General features: G+C 47.2%; 1 protein-coding gene across 7 annotated transcripts in view; it reads right to left on the reverse strand.

The window, feature by feature from the left end:
• The window catches only part of PRKAG2 (protein kinase AMP-activated non-catalytic subunit gamma 2), a 265,492-nt gene that overhangs the window by 33,922 nt on the left and 210,540 nt on the right, over positions 1–21,030 (reverse strand). For 4 of the 7 annotated variants that reach the window (XM_038559766.1, XM_038559768.1, XM_038559769.1 and 1 more), the window contains one exon: positions 6,592–6,698. In XM_038559766.1, the coding sequence (XP_038415694.1) occupies positions 6,592–6,698 (107 nt within the window). The remainder of the gene's footprint in view (positions 1–6,591; positions 6,699–21,030) is intronic. The other 3 variants (XM_038559767.1, XM_038559770.1, XM_038559772.1) reach the window with 1 other exon arrangement.

A 21,030-nucleotide genomic window follows, 5' to 3' on the forward strand; every position in this document is an offset into this window, starting at 1 on the left:
GAGCAGGAATAGCTGGTTGCCAACCCGGAAGGAAAACGTGCCTGGGGTCCACACCCCGAGGTCATATGGCAGTCCAGTCTTCCAGTCCAGATTCCATAGCCGAACTGGCTGTTTCTGGGCCATGTGGCAGGAGTGTGAGGAATGGTGACAGAGGCTGCCGTGCTTTACTGTAAGCTTTCTTGTACTACCCTGACCCTTGAAGTCACCCAGATCTCCTTTGAAAACCCACGCACGGGTCCCCAGCGTGCTGCACGCTGCCTGTGGGGTCAGCAGGTGCCCTCCCAGGTCAGCGTGGGCTTGCTGAGAGCAGGGTTGCAGCCTGTTCGTCCTCACAGTGCTTTGCCCGCCGCCCCACCCCCGCTTTATTCTTTTCTGGAACACTGATATGCTGTCATGTCCTTCGTTCTGCATCCCAGCTACTTATTCATTGGTCCTGAGAATAATTTAGCTTGTTGAGGAATCTTTCTGGATTTTATCCTCAGTCATCCCACCTGTGAATGAGGTGATGCCATCAGCAGTCAGTATTGAAGTCACTGTCCCAAATGCTGATGAGCAGAGTTAATCCTATGTTGCTTGCCTTGGGTTCCCCAGAAAGCAGAGCCTGGCTCCCACGTCCTTTATCTGGGAATGTTGGGAACGTGACCCCAGGAGCAGGTGTGGGGGACAGGCGGGAAACAGGCCAGCAGGTGAGCCAGCAGGCTGGTGGGTGGCTGACAGGCCACAGGTATGATGAGACGACTCGATTCCCCTGGGGATCTTCTGCAGACAGTCCACCCTGTGGATGCAAGGTGGAGGTGTGTACCTGCTGGCTTCTATCCTCCGTTGGCTAAGGAGGCTGGAGGGGTGCTGGCCAGCAGGGCTGAGGCACCGCCCCCCACAGGACCCGTGTGAGGCGAGGGGTAGCCAGAGTCACAAAAGGATTTTAAAATGGTGCACAAGAGGCATCCAAGGCAATTGGAAACCCTGCTCCAGGCAGGGAGATCTAATCAACATTCTTCTGAGGTCCATGATGAGCCATTAATTCACTCCCTGAGCTGACAGCCGGCAGTTCTGCATCTCATCCATCAGGACACCATGCTGGGCTCTGTCAGCTGTCTAGCTGACACCCAGATGTGCCTGTCCTGCTTTTCCCTCACCTATGGAACTGTCCAAAAAGGAAATCGGGCTTGACCTCTGTGACCTTTCTTGTCGATTCAGGACAGGTTCCTGGAGATGACTGGAGGTGACTAGAGATGACTACTTCTGTTACTTCTACTAATAATTCATTCACACGTCTTACCTGGGACTGGCACCACATTCCCCACCCACAGGCTCCCCACCCCAATCTTTTCTTTCATCTCTAGCCTGGGGCACAGAACACTTTTCACAATTCCTCTGATATCACTAACAGCTTGGCAATCTGCTTTCTATGTCCTTTTATTACACCAGAATGTGATTCATCTGGGTCAGAAAGCAAACTGGTTTAGTGCAGACAGGCACCCTCCTGTAATCTCTACACCCATCTCAGGCTTCAATTTCCTCTAATCACCATTTACTGTACTTTTTCCATTTTCAAGATCACTTTCCTTGATAGGGAAAAAAAGCACAAAAAGAGCCAAAGAGTTTTACTTTCCTCTATCAGCGGCACCTGCAGCATGAAGCCTGAGCAACAGGCCTGGTCTCCTCATTCTTTCTTGCTTTTATTTATTTTTATTTAGTTACTTTTTGAAGAGGTGGGGAGGGGCCCAGGGAGAGGGAGAATCTTGGCAGGACTTCACGCACCACAGAGCCCAGAGTGGGACTTGACCTCATGACTCTGAGATCATGACCTGAGACAAAATCAAGAGTAGGTCGCTTAACTGACAGAGTCACCCAGGCACCCCACCCCTCTTCTTGCTTTTAAAATAAGCAACCTTCATTTACTCTTTCATTTTTTTAAAAAAAAATTACATTGATTGAAATAGTCTGAGCAACAAACTAGTGATGGGTCATAACTGAATGGAATACATACATTCACAAATGTATACTGACATAAATGATTGAATAAATAAACTGGAGAGAAGGCACAATGTCTTTGCAGAGGCAACTAACTTAGGTAGCCACTGTGCCCTCAAGGAGGTGGAGCACAGCCCCGCACCCAGTGACTTCCTTCTATGAGAGCAGCACGGAAGTGGAGAAACCTGACGAAGACACCTCAGCCAGGTGACCCACGTTAAGGTCAACAGTGATGAGACGCTCGAATAGTACACACCCTTGATGTGACAGGATGAAATGGCACCTTATCTCTGTGGTCTTCCTTCTAAAACCCATAATCCCAGTCTGATGGTGAGAAAAACATCAGGTAAATCCCAACAGCGGGGTATCCTACAGAGTACCTGTTCAATGCTCCTCAGAACCGTTAAGGCCACAGAAATAAGGAAAGTTTGAAAAACTGCCACAGGCAAGAAGAGCCTAAGGAGACGTGATGACCGAATGTCACAGAATAACCTAGGTGGGATCCTCGGGTAGAAAAATCAGGTAAAAAGTCAGGAAATCTCAATGAACTATAGGCTTTAGGTGATAATTATGTGTCAATATTGGTTTGGGAATTGTGACCAGTGTTTGCCACACTGATGACAGATGGCGGGAATGGGGGAACCCGGGCGTGGGGTGCCTGGGAGATCCACACTCACTTCACAACTTTTCTAGAAATCTACAACTACTCTAGAATAAACATTCTAGTAAAAATAGTTCGTAGAGTATTGCTAAAAAAGTCATCTTGCCATTGTGAGGGAAGGCCTGCGTAATTCTTAATGCTACCCCCTCAATCTTGGGAAGTTTTGTTTATTTTTGAGCCTCTCCTCACTCCTGAAGTGTCACTGTTTAGAATCTGAAAGCACCAAAATCCTAGCTTTCTCTCAACTATCAGGCTTTTCTGGAAGGGCTGGGACACGCCCTCCCTCTCTACTCCCTTAGGAGGCTGCTGTCTCTCGGCTCGACCTTTCCTGTCTGGCCTGTGACCGAATCTCTGGACCAACCGTGCATTACTGTAAGCTCGATCGCATGGTGACCAACTGCGGTGACTGTCCCAGATGTGGCATCTTGGGGGCCATGCCACTACTATCTGGATACATACTTTCTCTCCATGGCAACTTACGAAGATCCACAGAAGCAGTCTGTTTGGACCTGGCACAGGACACTCACCATGTCCTGGAGGCTACGCTGCCTTCCTGCTCTCGGCTTTCGAGCATCTGCAGAGATGCTCATTTTGACATTCCACATGCCACATGGGCGCGCTACGTTGAGGACACTGTGCTGACTGGATCTAATGGGCATGAAGTAGTGATACTTCAGATGATGCCTCAGTGAGATATAAGAAAATCAGAGGGGGAGTTTCCAGGGTCAGGGAGGCTGGGAGCATTAGCAACAGCGCATTCAAGTTGTTGCTCTGCACACACCCTGCCAGCCAGCCATCACTAGGTAGGTCTTTCGGAAGCAACATGTACCACAAAGTGGCTACTCTGACACATTCACTGAATGGTCCATATAAGCAGAGTGACCAGAGCGAGGGAAGGCTCCTTGTCCACATGGGCCTATCACCTCAAAGTCAACACCAACACCAGGGATCCTCTATGAAGGCCCATGGCACATGTCCAGGGTTAAGAACAACAGCAGCAAAAACCCACACCTTCTTTTGCAGATACCTTCCTTCTGAGAAACAACTGCTGGCTGGCTATAGGGCCCTGGTAGAGCTGGAACCAACTGCAAAATGCTGAGTGACTCTGCAGCCTGAGTGCTCACTGTGCCCGGGTGTCACCTGCCTGTCGGGCAAACTGCCGGGTGTGCGTGGCAGCCAGGGCTCAGCTAGTGGAAAAGGTGGCTCAGGGACTGGGCTTGCACAGGGGCCTGTGAGCCCCCTCTTGTTCCTCCCATGCCTATAGGGGTGCTCCTTCAGATGGCTGCTGCTGGGGAAAGAACTGGCTGGCTTCACAGATGCTGCTCAGGGCAGGCTGGCCCCAGGTGGGGACATAGCTGTGGTACCCACTGAAAACAGGCAGCTACAGGACCCCAGGTGGGCAGAACTGCAGGTGGTACAATTGGTTTCCGCTGTCAGGACAGGGGGACAGCCAGAACACAGATGGAGGCTGGTGCCTGGTTAATCTGAGTAGGAAATGGGAATTTTGGGCAGCCCGGGTGGCTCAGCGGTTTAACGCTGCCTTCAGCCCAGGGCGTGATCCTGAAGACCCGGGATCGAGTCCCACATCGGGCCCCCTGCATTGGGCTCCCTGCATGCCTGCTTCTCCCTCTGCCCGTGTCTCTGTCTCTGTCTCTGCGTCTCTTATGAATAAATAAAATCTTAAAAAAAAAAAAAAAAGAAAGGGGAATTTTGCCGAACCCAAACACAGGAGGCTGAGCCCGCCTCTCAAAGACAGAAGCTGGAGGCTGAAGCTACGTCCAAGGCTGTTCTTTCCCCTCATCTTTCATTCGCCTCTTCTCCTACGTCTTTCATTCGCCTCTTCTCCTACGTCTCTTCTAGTCCTCTTGGTTTCTGTGTGTCTAGAAGTCAGGGCTCTGACACTTTGTACCCTCAGGATAACATGGTCACAATACTTGTATGATTCTGCAACTTGCTTTTTTATTTAAAAACATACTCTTGACAAATATTTCTTCTGTTCTTCTTAGTGGCTGCAAGAAGTCGTATTCCATGACATGCCTATAACTGGGATTTATTTCACCAATCTCGAGATACGTAGGCTGTTTCTGGTTCTCTGGAGCCCCATGCTGTGTTCTCTGCTTGCTTTCTTCACTCTCGAGATGCATCAATGACTACTGCAGTCTATGTCTAGAAAATACACCTTTCAAATGCATGTTTAACTTTGCTCTACCCACAATAACCCTTGCCCCCTATTTCCCTGGTAACAAAGTTTAGTTCCTTCAAAGCCAACAATCTCACAGGATTCAGGACTTCCAGGGGATGATGCAAGCACAGCTTAATTAAGGCAGTGATATTACTGGATCAGCGACCTCCGACAACCCACAAAACATCACATTTTTCATGTATCATGCACTTCGGGTAAATTTTAAATTCGGAAGGAAGTCAATTCCATGGCAAGGGAAAAGCTGAGTAGGAGTGAAAGCAGACATGGGTCTTGCCAGCCATCACTTTTCTATTGGTGGGAAACCTAGCGTCAGGAGATCTGGTTCTTAAGAAAGTGATAACCCTTTGGGGGAATGGGAGTGAAGGTGAGATGGGTTGATCTAGTAGTTCTTTACTTTGGGAATTGAGAATTTCTAGCTATTTTACTGCTGAAATCTATGGTTACAGTTGTGAAGACCGTATTTCTTGAAGTTACTATCTGTCAAGTTCCCTATGTATTACTGTAGTGGATGCTTTCTTGTTGTGTCAAAGAATCAGAGAATCTGAGGGGTTTAGAAGAAACCTTGAAGGTTACCTGGTCTGAAGTAAATTTAGCTAAGTCATAGGGTGTAAGGTCAATTTACAGAAATCAGCTGTATTTCTGTATGATGACAAAAAAACAAAACAAAAAACCCCACCACAGCTGGAAAATAAAATTAAACAAGAACAAAGCTGTTTTCACGTTCCCGAGAGTCCTGTGTAGCACACACCAAGTGCAGGCAAAGTGGCTTGGGGAGCCCAGATGTCCTGAGTGGCCACAGGAGCAGCTGCAGGAGGGACAGCAGACCAGGCTGGGGGACAGGTGAGGACAGGCCCCGGAGCATGGGGCAGAGCCAGCTGAGTCTGGGCATGTATCTCCCAGGATGAACTGAGAGGCTGGGGTGAGCTCAGAACGGCACCTGCCCCCACCCCAGTTCTGCCAAGAAGCCAGCTGAGGCCATAGTCTGTGGGCCTTCACCTGAGTTCTACCCCTGGCAGGGCCTTTCTGAGTCCTCCCTGGCCCTGCAGGGGGTCTCCCAGGGGCACACCCTAAAAAAGCACCCACTGTCCAAGAACTCCTGGCTCAGCGGCTGCTTTTGGGAGCAAAAGTGAAGCTACTCCTTTGTACAGATTTATGTACAGAGACACTAGATACCTGTGTGTATATACATGTTTATTACATCGGATGTAACGTGACTGTTATGGTGAATATATCATTCAGGACTTTCTATATATGATTGGTAGAGAATGAGATGCAATAAGCACAAGTTTAATGCCAAAGTGATCAGGTTCAAATTTTTCTGCTAAAAGAGATCAATACAGTTCTTTCTCAGGTCATCATCTACCTTAGTCATTTTTTTCTTTTTAAACAATACGATCTCAAATTAATTTATTATATATTCTACTAAATAACTAAAAGATCAGGATATACTGAGGGAGACATACAGCTCAGGCTCTAACGTCCAAGACAGATCCCATTACTCACCAGCTCTGTGGGTTAAGTTACTAAATTCTAGAATTTGTGGGCTTAACTTTGTGATTTAAGTCCTTTGACTCCAGAACGAGTTTCCTTCTCTGGAGAAAGAGGAGAGTGACAGCACATTCCTCCCACGGGTGGAGACAAAATGCAGACAAAAGCTCAGTGTGACACCTGACATATGCAAAGTGCTCAGCAAGCATCTGCTGGTGTCACCCGTACAGCATGCCAGCAGGTCGTGAAAACCGTGCACACTTACTTGTAAAGTAGTATCAAAGACCACAAGCTTTGAACTCGTGGGAACGATGTCATAACACTTGTGTGACCTCATGAAGCGCATGTAAACACCACTCTCTGAGTCTTCTGCTAAAAAGGAAAGAGAAAAAGGCATATATCAGCTACAACCAAGGACTTGCTATCAGCTGGAGAGGGCGTACGAGAAGCCGGCAGACTTAGTGGATGCTGGGACGGGCTTCGCGAGAGCGAGAAGGCAAGAGTGCTCACGCGGACTGATTCTATTCCACATGGCTCTGGAGGCCCTCGCCCGGACAGTAAGGAGACACACAGGTGTACAGATGGAAAAGGAGGTGGCAAAACTGTCTTTACTGGCAGACCATATGATTTTCTTACATAGAAAAGACCAAAGAATTGACAAAAAAGCTCCCAGATCTAAAAGAAATGAGGTGAGCCAGGTCACAGAATGCAGCATTACTAAAAACAAACACATAATTTATAAATAAAATATGTAATTTACATAAATGCTCAATGGAAAAATGGATCCACACAAGGAGACAAAGCACTGAAAACGGTAACCATGTGAATACACGGGTTATTTAAATCTCTGTAAATGTTAGTGGGCAGTTGGCAATGATCTAGGGTGGTCCAGCATACTGATAAGTGAACTGTGTGGCACCACCATCCATCTGATGGTATAGAAATCTATGCTTAATCTAGGCTTCGTCCTCGTCACATCATCTCCTTGGCCCTCACAGGTTTATCATGAGGTGCTGCAGGGTTTAACACAAATCTCTCTTTAATCCACCCACTTCTCTACCTCCAGGGCCACTGGCCTGGGTCCAATGATTGCCCCAACTTCCTAACTGGTCTTTCTGCTTCCAAGCTGTCCACACTGCATCCAGAATGCTTTTGCCAGATGCAAATCTGATCATGTAATGCCTCTGCTGGAAACAGTTGAACGGCTTTCGAAAAAGGCTCCTGGTGTGGCTTGGGGAGCCACACCCAGCCTGAAGGTGTGGCCACTCCAATGCCCTAACCTCACCTATCCAGTGCCCGCACCCCAGTGGCCTCCAGCTCCAAAGTCTTCACTTGGTCCCCTGCTGAATGCTATGTTCTCTTCTTCCAAGGGGCCTTCAACTACTGTCTCCTCCATCTTCAACACTTGGTCCATCTCTTCATGGTCCCATGAAATCCTCCCGTGGTAGACTGTAGCTCAAGGACGAGACTGAGAAGCTGTGGAACCAGAATCTAAGCCTGGTTGCCTCTTAATTCCAGAGCTACATTCTCGCCCACCACCCCCGCCTGCAGTGGCCTAACTCCTAAGTGGCTTCAAGGTGGAGCACAGAGTATACTACCTCCAAGGGACTTCGACAGCTTCCCTTCGCCCACACTGATCTGTACACTTTGGGAAGATGGAGATTACCTGGGAAATATCTGGGGAAAAAAATTACTTTGTTGTATTTAGTAATCACCAAAGTAAGTATTAAATAGCATGACACTCACCAACTTTCCCAACTATGGCAAGGGGCTCGTTATTCTTTGTAGGTCCTGCTACAGTCAACTCTCTGTATGTGCCACCTGGCTTGCCAATTTCATGACAAACTATGTCTTTATTTTCAATCCTGGCCATTCTTCCAGGTTCTGGAATTCATAATCCTACTGTTCCAATCACCTCCTCGCCCGTTCCCTCCTCAAGTATCTCCCCTCCTGCTCGTGGAATAGTCAGGGTTGGTCTGGCATCCATGAACTTCATCTCTCCGCCTCCTGTTCCCACATCTAGGCAAACAGCTCCCTGCGAAGTTCCTACTGTATTTAATCTCGCTTTCTTGTATTTGTTCGTTCTGTTGTAACTTAAACATCCTTGCTTTCTTGTCCAATTTCAACCCAACCTCAAATGCCATATTATCCACAAAAAAAGTGAATATGAGTGCTCACTTTGGGCCAAGCATTTCATACCTTATACCTCCTTTAATTTACATAACAACGTGGAGGAGAATGCCTTAACTTCTTCACTTTATATGAGCAAACTGAGGTGAGGAGAAGCCGAGGAGCTGGCCTAAAGTCATATGCTCAGGAACTAAGGTGGGATTTAAATCTATATCCAGAACCCCAACACTTTCAAGAGACTGGGCAGCTTCATTTATGCACACATATGCGTCTGCCAGAGGCCTGTGGAGTGCTAGCTCTATCAGGCACTGTCCCTGGGGGTGACACGGAAACGTGAACAAAACAGGCACGGTCTCTGCCCTCCAAGCACACACACTGGCAGAGAATGAGGGCACCTGGATATATGCCACGTGGCAGAAGCCCTGGACACGGGCAGACACAGGCAGACATGAGGTGGACACCCTGGACACGGGCAGACAACCAGCCCTGGGTCAGAAAGGCAAGGACATCTCATGACTTCCTCCTCTGAAGACTACTGACTCCACCCGTATTTCTCATCAGCTGTCATTTTATAGCTCATTCACGGCCATTTGTGTAGCTTTACTTCTTCTCCTTCTGGGCTGATCACTTCTCTGAAGGACCAAGATTTCACTCTCTGCTACATTAATTAACTCAGTAACTCTTTATTGCATCTGGTTTCACTGTGGGTTCTCCCAAAGCTGGTCAGTTTGGATTTGTATGATGCTTCTCTCATGATCTCAGTCATGGGGTCATGTGTTTTGGGAGGGAGGCCACAAGGTAAAGTGCCATCTCAACCCACCATATCGAGAGAATGTGCTGTCAGCATGACTTACCACCTGGGTCACCTGGCTCAGGCAGTGTCTGTCAGGTTTCTCTGCTGTGGAGAGACTTTCTCCTCCTTCCATGTGGCAGTTTTTGCAAAAACGTCACCATGTGTAGTCCATACTTAAAGGGTCAGGAATCATGCTCACCCTCGTTGAGGGCAGAGCACCTACATAAATAATTTGAAATTCTTCTGCCTAGAATTATCTAAATGTATCAGTGTGGATTTATAATATTTATTTTAGACTTTGAGTTACAACCCAATACTATGTGAAGATGGGTCAGGAAGCCCAAGGGTGTCCCCTTGCAGTGGCTGACAGATCTGTGCATGGCTGGGGAGCACACTCCAAGTTCTGACAGCCTTCTGCCCTGGCTGTGACTTCCTGTAGGTACCCCCAGGACTTCCTTGCTCAGACACACGGCCTCCATCTCATCCAGGAGTCTGTGGAGAGCTGGGCCCTCTGGGGTCCCCTCTGGGGTCCCCTCTGGGAGAGTTTCCTCAATCAGCGATGCTGGGGTGAGGGGACCTCTCTCGGTCCTTGCCTGAACACACATCAGTCTTGAGTAATGTCTATCACCACCATCTTACATTAGCATGGTACTTCTGCTACAGCTCACGAACCAGGAAAACAGTAACAAGTTATTAACACAAGTCCATTTGTCATTCAGAATTCCTTAGTTTTTATCCAGGACGGCACATAACATTCAGCCTGGCTCCTCGGGCGCCTCTTGGCTGAGGCGGTTTCCTAGACGTTCCAATTGTCTTGATGGTCTTGAGGAATCCCAGGAGGCACTCGGGAAGGAGCCGGTTGATTGGAAAGTCTGACATGCTCCTCACAACTGGACTGGGGGTGTGGGGTTTGAGGAGGACCTACAACATTTTTTTTTAATGTAAGAAACTTGACCAAAGAAAGCAAAATGTTAAATCTGTAAAACAAATGATAATAAAATTTATTTTGGCCTGTGATAAGGAGAGAGATGATTACTGTAGTAAGAAGACAACGTCAATCACAAAAGTATTAGTATTTTAAGTTAGGAAAATAAAGTGAAATATTATCAACTGTCATGGCTTCCCTATACTGAGTATCGGCTTTCTGATTGTACGTGGCACCATCTGTATTATTTTCCCTATGATGAAATCTCAAATTACAACTGCAGAATGATATGCAATGAAATAGAAAATAATAACGTGGAGTTAAGCTAAAAACAAAAAAAAGAAAAAAAAAAAAAACAAACCAAACCCCAAAACCATTCAACAATAACAGGTTGTTTGGAATGTGTTATTAAAATTCCTGAGAACACAAGAAGTTCAGACTCCCCTTATTCAAAGGGTAACTGGGGTTAAGATATTATCAGTGTTCCATTCTTGCTCCTGTTTTATGTTGCTGGACAGAAGCATAATTAGAGAGCATTACACAGGCAGTGAAATCTCACCACCCCTCCAACAACATGCGAACCCACTGCTGGTTGAGGCAACTGCTAACAAGCACTATTGGGAAGTAGAAAGTATATGTCCGAAGTGTCTCATTTGTGAACGTCAGCAAAAAGAATCCGAAAAATGCAGCATCTAAGTTTTAATGCGAACAATCCTATACCCTAGGTGAGGATGCGTGGAAGCCAGCATTTCCCTCAGAGAGGATCTGACCACACCCCACCTGCCCTCCTGGCCTCCTCTCCTACCCGTCCCCCAAGTCGTCCACTCTGAGATTGCATGGAGACTTCCTTTTCAGAGGAGTTTTTGAAGTTTGGAAAGTTCAACTTTGGGAATGTGCTCCCTGGGTTTCCGCCTCTGCTCTGCTCCTGCTGTTCCCTCTTCTAAGAGAGCACTTTCCAGTCCCCCACCAGCTTCTGGAACCCCACCTGCCTTTTCTTAGCAGAAGAGTGGCTCCCCAAAATACATGCCCAGCTGGAAGGTCAGAAGGAGACTTTATTTGGAATAAGGGTCTTTACAGATGTAATCACAGTAAGGACCTTGGGATGAGATCAGGCTGGATTAGGCCGGGTCCTAAATCCAAAGACCTCTGATCTTATGACACAGAGAAGACGAGACCCAGAGAGAGGAGGAGGCCACGGGATGACATGACGAGGCAGAGGCTGAGTGACGCCGCCGCCACGGGCCCGGGGATGAGGCTCCAGAAGCTAAGAGAGAGAGGCAGAGCACACAGATGCCCCTCAGAGGAGGGGACTGCCACCGTCACCTGGAATCCAGTTCTGCTGTTCGAAGCTGCCACGTCTGTGGGACATGGCGATGGTGGCCTCGGAAAACTGATGCAGCCTCCGAACTGAGTTCAAAGGCCCGGACAGTTTCCTGAGGAGTCTTAAAGTCAGAAGTAACTGCTCATTTTGGCATTGTCACTCGTGCTTCGGGAGTAATTCGGGTCTGGAGTCATCGTGTGCCTTGCACCAAAGTTACAGTCTGCTTTCCTTTTAGATGGCAGCCTCCTGAGGCACTGGCCAGGCTCCCAACCCCCAAACTCCTCGAAGGTGCTGGCACGAGCTCACACCTGCTGAGTAGCAGGCAGGTCAACGAAAGGCTTGTAAGAAAATGCAGAGGGCCGAGTAGGAGTCCGGGATTCCTGTACTGTGTGTGTCTGTCCTTCCAGAGAAAAACCATAACACGGGATCCCTGGGTGGCGCAGTGGTTTAGCGCCTGCCTTTGGCACAGGGCGCGATCCTGGAGACCCTGGATAAAATCCCACATCGGGCTCCCGGTGCATGGAGCCTGCTTCTCCCTCTGCCTGTGTCTCTGCCTCTCTCTCTGTGTGACTATCATAAATAAAAAAAAAAAAAAAAAAAGAAAAACCATAACAGAGGCCCATGTTTAAAATACTGGTGAGTCTAGATTCAGTGATCAGTAAAGAAAGTTTATAGACCCTTGTAAGACTGAAGAATTGAAAATGGACATTTTTTTTGGTCATAGAAAGAATACATCTATGTAATGGCCCCATGTAATTTTTTTTTAAAGCACAACATCATTAATCTAAAGCTTTGAAAGTGTTTGCCAGCATATTTTATATTGAAACTATTTCCGAATTCTCTTGGACAAAAAAATATAACGGAGTTGAATACAACTGCAGAAGACATTAAAATGTTCACACTATTGTATATATTAAAACCTGAAAATACAGCAAAACAACTTGATGAATTCACATTTCAGAGATAATCTCTAAAGTCATAAATCATTTTTTATATAATCTATTTACACAGAATTTTAATTTAGAAGAATTTGTAAAAGAATGAATTCTAAGACGGTGTGAATCTTTGGTATTTCAAGCCTTCACTGTATGAAAACCAAGGACAGACTGTCACTGATAATTAGTCTAAAAAATGGCAGGATGAGGTGGCAGGTGGAAGGTGCTGAAAGGCTGGCTGGGAGTGGCTCGCAGATGGCTCACTGGTGGGGACGGGAGAGAAAGGAGCAGGGGCTGGTTCCAGTGACCTCCTGATTCCCGAAGCATGTGTCACACCTGTAGCACCTGCTAGAGTTCATCCTGCCTGCGCTGGGCCAGTGTCCCTGCAAACTGCTTGACTGATTCCAAGTCGGGGGACGTAATTCAAGCCCGTACGGGAGACTGACTGCTTCTGTTGCTCTGCTGTCATAACTCAGCTGTGGGCATCCTCCCTGGCAAACGAAAACCGCCAGCCAGTTCAGACTTTATTATTGTGGGAACTGGGGGCTTCTAGGACCGAGGGAAGGGTGGGACCCTCAAAGGGACCAGTGGCCTCTCCTCGGGGGCCGGCTTCTCATGCCACTTACTATCTAGCCACCACTGAGAAGAGGCTCTGCTCGGCAATGGCCAGCAACATACACCCGGCTCCACCCCACATGTTGCCTCCTTCATTTACCATGACTGAACACTGCTCTTAAGTCATCACAGGCCAGAGCAACAGACCCAACTCACGTCTCAAAGAGCGGAGTGTGCATTTTTTAAAATGAGATTGATTTTAGAGAGAAAGCGAGAGCACACAAGCAGGAGGGACAGAGGAGAGGGAGAGAATCTTAAGCAGACTCCACACTGAGTGCAGAGCCCCAGGTAGGGCTTGATCTTATGACCCCAAGATCACCACTTGAGCCAAAAACAAGAGTTGGATGTTTAACAGACTGTACCACGCAGGCGCCCCGGGATGAAGACATTTTAAAACAAAATCCACACATCACCTCAAACTTCACTTACAACCCCAGAAACCAAAATTTTGTCCCACTCCTTATTTCCAATCCTCATAATTTTAACTTAATACACAGACATTTCACTGAACGATCCATGAACGTCAATTTAGTTTTTTAAAGATATTTTTATTCTTTACATTTTGAAACACATTTTCTATATACTTATGGTGTCTTATTTTTTTTTTTACAAAACCACTTAAAACAGTTGAGCAAGAAATAACCAAAAACGGGAACATAGAACTTTACACAGGAAAGCCCAAACTCACAGTTTTCCTAAAGTGCTTAGAAGCACGAATGTTAACAAAGTCAATGCTTAAATATAATTTTACAGGTATAAGGTTTACCCACTTATTGGTGTTTTCCAAGAACTAGGATCTTGTTTTTGTTAAGAGGCAGCCAGATAAATGAAGTGCGTTAGATTTTTTTCTCTCTATGCTTTTTACATTTGGTTTTGCGTGTTCTGGCACAGAATCCCCACCCACCAAAAGGGAAGCGCATTGGCTTTCCCAGGAAGGGCGATCAAAGACTCAGTAGCAAAGAAGTGTGGGTAGGTAAAGGCACACAGTCTTCTCAGCTCAAAACTGGCTGCAATAAATGCCTAAGGGCCGTCACAAAGCTGTGACCTTGCAATTACATGTGATTCCCATTCATTTTAAAACAGCTTCGCGTCGAATTCTGGGACCACACGATTGAAGCGTCCACCCTAGCCAATGTTCCCTTAGGATACAGGCCATTGAAGCAGGGTGAGGCTCAAGCCCCTGGGCCCCTGGTCCGCAGGGTGGGGCCTCCCTGGCAGGGACAGTGCCAGCAACCCCCTCACAGCTGCCCAGGGGCTTCTGCAAGTAGGTTTCCAGCAACTTAAAGACGTTTTTTTCTTCCTTTGGCTTAAAGATTTTGTTATAGAAATATACGTTGACCTTGATCGACTGCTATTTCGATATCTACAGAGATGACCAGGGCCCTCGTTCCTTTAACCTGCAGATGTTAATTCCTTGATGATTTCTTTTTTTTTTTAATTTTTTTAAATTTTTATTTATTTATGATAGTCACACAGAAAGAGAGAGAAGCAGAGACATAGGCAGAGGGAGAAGCAGGCTCCATGCACCGGGAGCCCGACGTGGGATTCGATCCCAGGTCTCCAGGATCACGCCCCGGGCCAAAGGCAGGCGTTAAACCGCTGCGCCACCCAGGGATCCCTCCTTGATGATTTCTTTTTTCTTTTTTTTTTTTTTTTAATTTTTATTTATTTATGATAGTCACAGAGAGAGAGAGAGAGGCAGAGACACAGGCAGAGGGAGAAGCAGGCTCCATGCACCGGGAGCCCGATGTGGGATCCGATCCCGGGTCTCCAGGATCGCGCCCCGGGCCAAAGGCAGGCGCCAAACCGCTGCGCCACCCAGGGATCCCCCTCCTTGATGATTTCTTAATAAACTGCAGTCTTCTTGCATTCCCAGAACAGCATGTAGGTTGGTCACTGTGCAACCTGGGGCTCCTTCTGCTGATGTTGATGCAGGGGCTCTGCCCATATTTTCAACTTAATCATTTGTTTTCTAATTTGTGTGCCATCCTCTGGTTTGGATGTCAGGATCAAGCTAGCATTCCAGAATGAGCTGCGAACCCATCATCTTTTTCTAAAATTGTGTAAACAACCTACACACAAACTGTTCCTTGAAGGCTTTACAGAACACACCCATCGACAGGCTGAACACCGGGCCTCTTTTGCAGGGCAGAAGGAAGCCGAGGACTTTTCATTACCTGTTTTTTTTTTTTTTTTTTTTTTTTAAACAGCTTGGTTATTATTCCATGCCCTTCACCTATTTAAAGTGTACAATTCAACTAATTTTAAATTTCTTTTATGGTTGAGTTTTAAATTTATTGATACAGTTTGGTATACTCAAGTTTCTTTTAATGCTATTTCCTAAATCTTTGCATTTTTTAATTTTTTATTTGTTTTATATTATTTCATTTTATTTTTTAAAAGATTTTATTTATTTATTCATGAGAGACACAGAGAGAGAGGCAGAGACACAGGCAAAGGGAGAAGCAGGCTCCATGGAGGGAGCCCGACGCAGGACTCGATCCTGGGTCTCCAGGATAAGGCCCTGGGCGGAAGGCGGTGCTTAACCGCTGAGCCACTCAAGCTGCCCAATCTTTGCATTTTTAATTAAGGACCCCTCTGATTTCAGAAGCTTTGCATTTTCACTCATCACTTGACCCACTTTTCTGGGTCTTTTCCAAGAACCACACTTTGAGTTTTGCTGAGCGGGACGACTTTTTGCATGCCATTTCATTGACGGCTGTCATTTCAGAAGGATTTTAGAAGGGAAAAGAGATAAATGAATATATTTAGCAAATCATCTTGAGTCACAAGTGTGGCGGCCCAGTTCAGTCAATCTCATCAGGTGAGCTGCAGCCTCACCAGAGCCCCCGCAGCGTGCTGCAGTCTGAGATTCGGACACAATGCTGTTCTAACCCACAGTGACCCATTACCAGTTGGCCAGTGCTGAGATATTTGTCCATGAAAACATAAACATCTCTGGGGTTTAGCAATACAGTGGATCCCCCCAGCTACCTCTAACATGGCACATCATCTGCAGAGTGAGGTACTCACAGAAGATCCCTCTAAAGGTTCACTGGCTTCTGGGGCTTTCCTGTGGTGCGGCGGGCCACTCTCCTCCCATGGGGACTCCAGGTACAGAGCATAGAAGGAAGAACAGGGCAGAGCTAGACCAAGCCTAGATTATAACTGCTACCACTTTCTGGGTGACCTCAGGCAAACTACTTAATGCCCTCAGCTCGCATTTCTTCATTCATAAAATGGGGTAACACCATCTTTCTTGCAGGGTGAGTGAGGGATGGACATAAACAAACGCCAACCTGATCACACACAGTGCTCATTCGGGGAGACGTCTGAGGTCACGGGTCCTAAAACTGTGGCCGAAGGAACCACTGGCTCCAGGTGACATGCTAATGGTGACTTTAATCTTTAAATTCCTGCTCAGCTGCCTCTTCGGTCCTTCTTGGGCCTTCATCACAGGGCTGTACCTGCAGAGACTGTCCCGCTCAGCAGGTGCGGTAGTGAATGCTACACTTGCGTTACTTAATCCTCATATAATCCTATTAGCTAGGTGCTGCTAGTATGTCCCAGTTATAGATGGAGAAACTGCAGCTTGAAATAACCTGCCTGAAGTCCCGCAGCTTTTGGGTGGAAGGAACGGGTCTTCAAGCTGGCTCTGACCCAAGCTCTTGGCAACTATGACACTGATTATATATGCAACTCAAGGGGGGGGGGGTACACCATACATGTGCTCCAAAACTAGAGAAGTCTGTGCGAAAAGTGAGCGCCAAACACAGGGTGTAAAGAAGCATGAGACAATGTGGATATGTGTGTGCCAGACGAGGCCGTAATGGAATGATGAAACAGTTCATAGAAAAATATAGCATGTGACCTATAAACTAAGGACAGTGGCAGCTTACTGCTGGTTACAAATGACCAACATACGACCATGAACCAGGTAGTTACATAAACTCAGATTCACAGGAAATAGCTCACAGTGGGGGGCAGAAGCGGCACATGAAACAGATTAAAAAGTGACAAAATTTTAACCAAAAGGTCCCCAAATTAGTTTCCTCCAGCAAATGGACTCCCCCGTCCTTTGATTATCAGATATAAGCTAGGCTGCTTTTTCCCTGACATCACTGCCAGTGCAATCGCAGCCACAAAAGAAAGATCTAGAAGATGTTTTCCTCGGTTACCAGATTACGTAAGCGAGCCACCCCATTTCCACCCACTTCTGCCGTCCAGCAGTCGTTCAGCTGCTGTGCGCTCTGCCTCCATGTCCAGGGGGAGGGTCTCTGCACCCCTGGGAGGGCCCCCACAAGTCATCATCCTCCCCACACGCCCCCACCTGCAACTGCTCTGTGATTGATACACATTCACCCAGCAAATGGATTTCGTCTTTCACAGAAATGCCTTGTTTCTTTATAAGAAATAACTCTAACTACTTGAAGTACGCTAAGCTTAGGTGCCAGAGTAAAAGTTAAAAACCTTCAAAATATATATACGTGTGTGTACATACACATACACACAGGCGTGTATACATATGTTTGCACACGGAGCAAATATTTACTGAAAATGAAGCCTCATTCATCATAGCATCTTTGAAACCATGGCAAACCTAAGTTCTCAGTGCCCATCCTCACTGAGCGGACAAGTCAGTGACAAACACAAGTAAGTGCATTACTCCCTAACAGCCCCATCAAGAGAGAACATAGGAAGTCCTGCCTGGGGCTTTGGGAAAGGCTTCCCCAGGGAAGTGACACTTGGGCTGAGATCTGAAGGGAACTAGCAGGTGGCCAGGAGGAGAGGAAGCACAGCCCAGGGAGACGCCCAGCAGTGCCGAGGAACTAGGCAGAGGAACTAGGCAGGGTGGCTGAGGACAGGCGGGGGGAGACACAAGCAGGGGCGCAGAGGAGGGCGCCAGGAGAGGGCAGACAGCAGGTCCGGAAATTTGCGACCCCAGCCTAAAGGCGAGGGAGAGTCACTGAAGGCTTTCAAGCACGGGAGCGACAGATCAGTATGTGCGTCATGTAATCCCTCCAACAGCAGTGGGTAAGCCTGTGTGGAAGCGGCACTCGGACCACTGGCCTCAGGCAATGGGACCAGTGACAGTGGCAACGGTGAGAGGGCGAGCGAGCCAGAACATCATGCTTGTTAACACAAGCACAGTTGGGCAGATGTGCTGCCACTCACTGAATCCGGCTGGCGAGAAAAGAGGCGGTGGTGCTAGAGGCTGAAGCACATGGGCCGTCAGCCGGTCAGGCAGGTGACCAGGTCCTCGGGGAGACGCTGGGGTGTGCATCTGGCCATTGCCGGTCACGACACATTGTGCTAAGTGCACGGCATTAAAACACACACATTGTGCTAAGTGCACGGCATTAAAACACTGGGCAGCAGGCCCTGGGGTCACTAAGGCGATGGCAGCCAGTGAGGCAGTGACATGTGGGGGCGAGGAGGCCCCAGGCAGGGCCACGAGCAACTTCAATGTCCAGGGCTCAAGAAAGAAGAGTAAGAGCCATCAGGGAGATAAAATGGACTGCGTAGATATGGGACCATGAGGGTGCAGAGTGGGGCGCGGGGGCAGAGGCCGGCTCTGCGGACTGTCACCTCTTCAAAGTAAGAAGAGCCGTGACAGGTGTCCCCCCAGAGTCTGCACGATGCAGCCACTGACAACCCCCTCAGTGGAAACGGGCTGGTAACTGTATAGGAGGTGGGTGAACGGAAAGGATTTCTAAATACAAGATGATTTCGTGCTGGTTATGCACACAGGCTCAGGGCACAGGATGTGTTTGAAACTGGGTTCTCCACCTTCCCAGATACGTCCTCGAGGTAATTTACTGCACCTCTTACTGTCTTCATTTCTTCCTCTATAAAACAGGGATGATAAAAATATTTACCTCTCAAGGCTGATGTGAAGATTCAATAAATGTGGACACTTGCAACAGTGCTTGATATGCTTCACACACATCTCGGTTAGGAGAACCACAAAAAAGGGATATTAAAAAATCTTCCACTTCTTTCTAAGTAAAGTCCCAAAATTTATATCAGGTTTTCCCACTTTAAAACCCACAGGTAACATTTAAAGTTGCAGAGATGCTGCATAGTATCTTCAGGGACTGCTGCCCACACAGAGCTGCAGGATGGGTCGAGGGTCTGTACTGTGGTCCCCAGAGTGGTGGGGTCAGAGCAGAGCACCACCCAGGAACAGGTAAAGTCTGTCTTGAGAGGGAAGGTCAAGGAGATCCATCCATCACGGAGAGGGCCAGAATAATGACTTTCCAGTTACTTGTGAAGCCTGGAGGCAGGCCCCTCTTTCGAATGTCCCTGGGTCTTCTGGACTCTCCTCTGTATTTCAAGTAGTGGATCTTTCCATTTCAGGTAATAAAACCTCCCCAGCCTACGAGATGACTACTTTGTCTCATCAAATCTAAGATATACCATTAAACGTCAAGCTATAGCCTGACTTCAGAGACATTAAAACAAATACCCCAAATCTATTAAATACGACAAGTCTATTTATTTATTTTTTTTATTTTTTTAAATTTTTATTTATTATTTATGATAGTCACAGAGAGAGAGAGAGGCAGAGACACAGGCAGAGGGAGAAGCAGGCTCCATGCACCGGGAGCCCGACGTGGGATTTGATCCCGGGTCTCCAGGATCGCGCCCTGGGCCAAAGGCAGGCGCCAAACCGCTGCGCCACCCAGGGATCCCTGGCAAGTCTTTAAATATGGGGCTAGCTGGAGAACAAAAATGTTAATTGTAAATGTTTCATAAAATTGTGACTACTTCTATTATTAAGAGAGAATCTCCTGCTGAAGATGAATATGTAAGCTCAGTAGGAAAGGGCAGAGTTCAAATGATCATCAGAGCCTTCCAATAATCTACAATAATCTTATCATTACGGGGGAGTGGCCAAGGGGTGAGTGCAAGGCGGTCACCCAAGCATCTCTACCACCAGAGGTCAGCACTCCTCACAGGAGCGCCAGCAGCCAACCCAGTGGACTCAGCTGAGCCTCACTGAGAGGGTGGCCCTAAGGCCAGGTGATGAGGGGGTGTCTGACAGGTCACCACAAAACACAGACGTATAATTCTTCCTGATGTTGGAGCAGTGTTTCTCAAACTTTTTTTCACTAGCCAATCCACCTCTGAAACTTCTCATACATTCTCCCCCTAACTGTCCCACCCCCATGAAACTTTAAAGCCACAGACACACTGTGTATCCATTCATGGACTGTGGCCCATTGAGAGCCACAAACCTGTTATAAAGCTGTTATATCAAAAAACTTCTGTCCCCTGACAAGAACCAGTCTTTGTTCACTTTGCTCCCCCAGTTAAGAATGAGTGAGTTTGGGTGGGCACGCATTTTTGGTTCTGTTAATTTACAGAGTGGCTGCTGGTTGCTTTAGGCGACCATTTTTTTAATTAGAAGGAAAAGTTCAAGTTCACTAAGTGTCAGGCCTTGTTTTAGATAGAAAACTCACAAAAGAAAAAAAAAAAAAGATAGAAAACTCACAGCAAGCAAAACCCCAAGAGACTGTGGATTACCTAAGGATGCAGCGCCTTCATTACCAAAGTAGGCCTAAAGTTCTGAGATTCTTGACTGGAAAAATAATACTTTCCCTCCTAAAAAAAAAAAAAAAAAAAAAAAAAAAAAAGGAGTCCCTTAATTCTTATATATTTTTGATCAGTGTAGACCCGGTTGACTAGCCTTGCTAGAAAAATGAGTTGGAGGTGAGTTCTGGAAAAATTACGCCTTGGACAATGCTGTGAAGGTGAAGAAGGGCATTGAGGACAGCAAGGATGGTCTGGGACCAGGGAGGAGTCAGGCAGCGAGGGAAGAGGGGAAAAGCCAGCTGCAGAGCCAGCTAAGTGGGGTGAGGCATCCACAACAAGTCACTAAAAACCCGAAATAAGTGAAGAGTCCGTGACAGCTGACGGGATAAGAGGGAAGCCGGGAGATAACACAGATAGCTCCAAGGGGCTGTAAAATTCTTGAAGTG

This window comes from Canis lupus, chromosome 16, assembly GCF_011100685.1.
Source record: "Canis lupus familiaris isolate Mischka breed German Shepherd chromosome 16, alternate assembly UU_Cfam_GSD_1.0, whole genome shotgun sequence".
Classification (NCBI taxonomy): domain Eukaryota; kingdom Metazoa; phylum Chordata; class Mammalia; order Carnivora; family Canidae; genus Canis; species Canis lupus.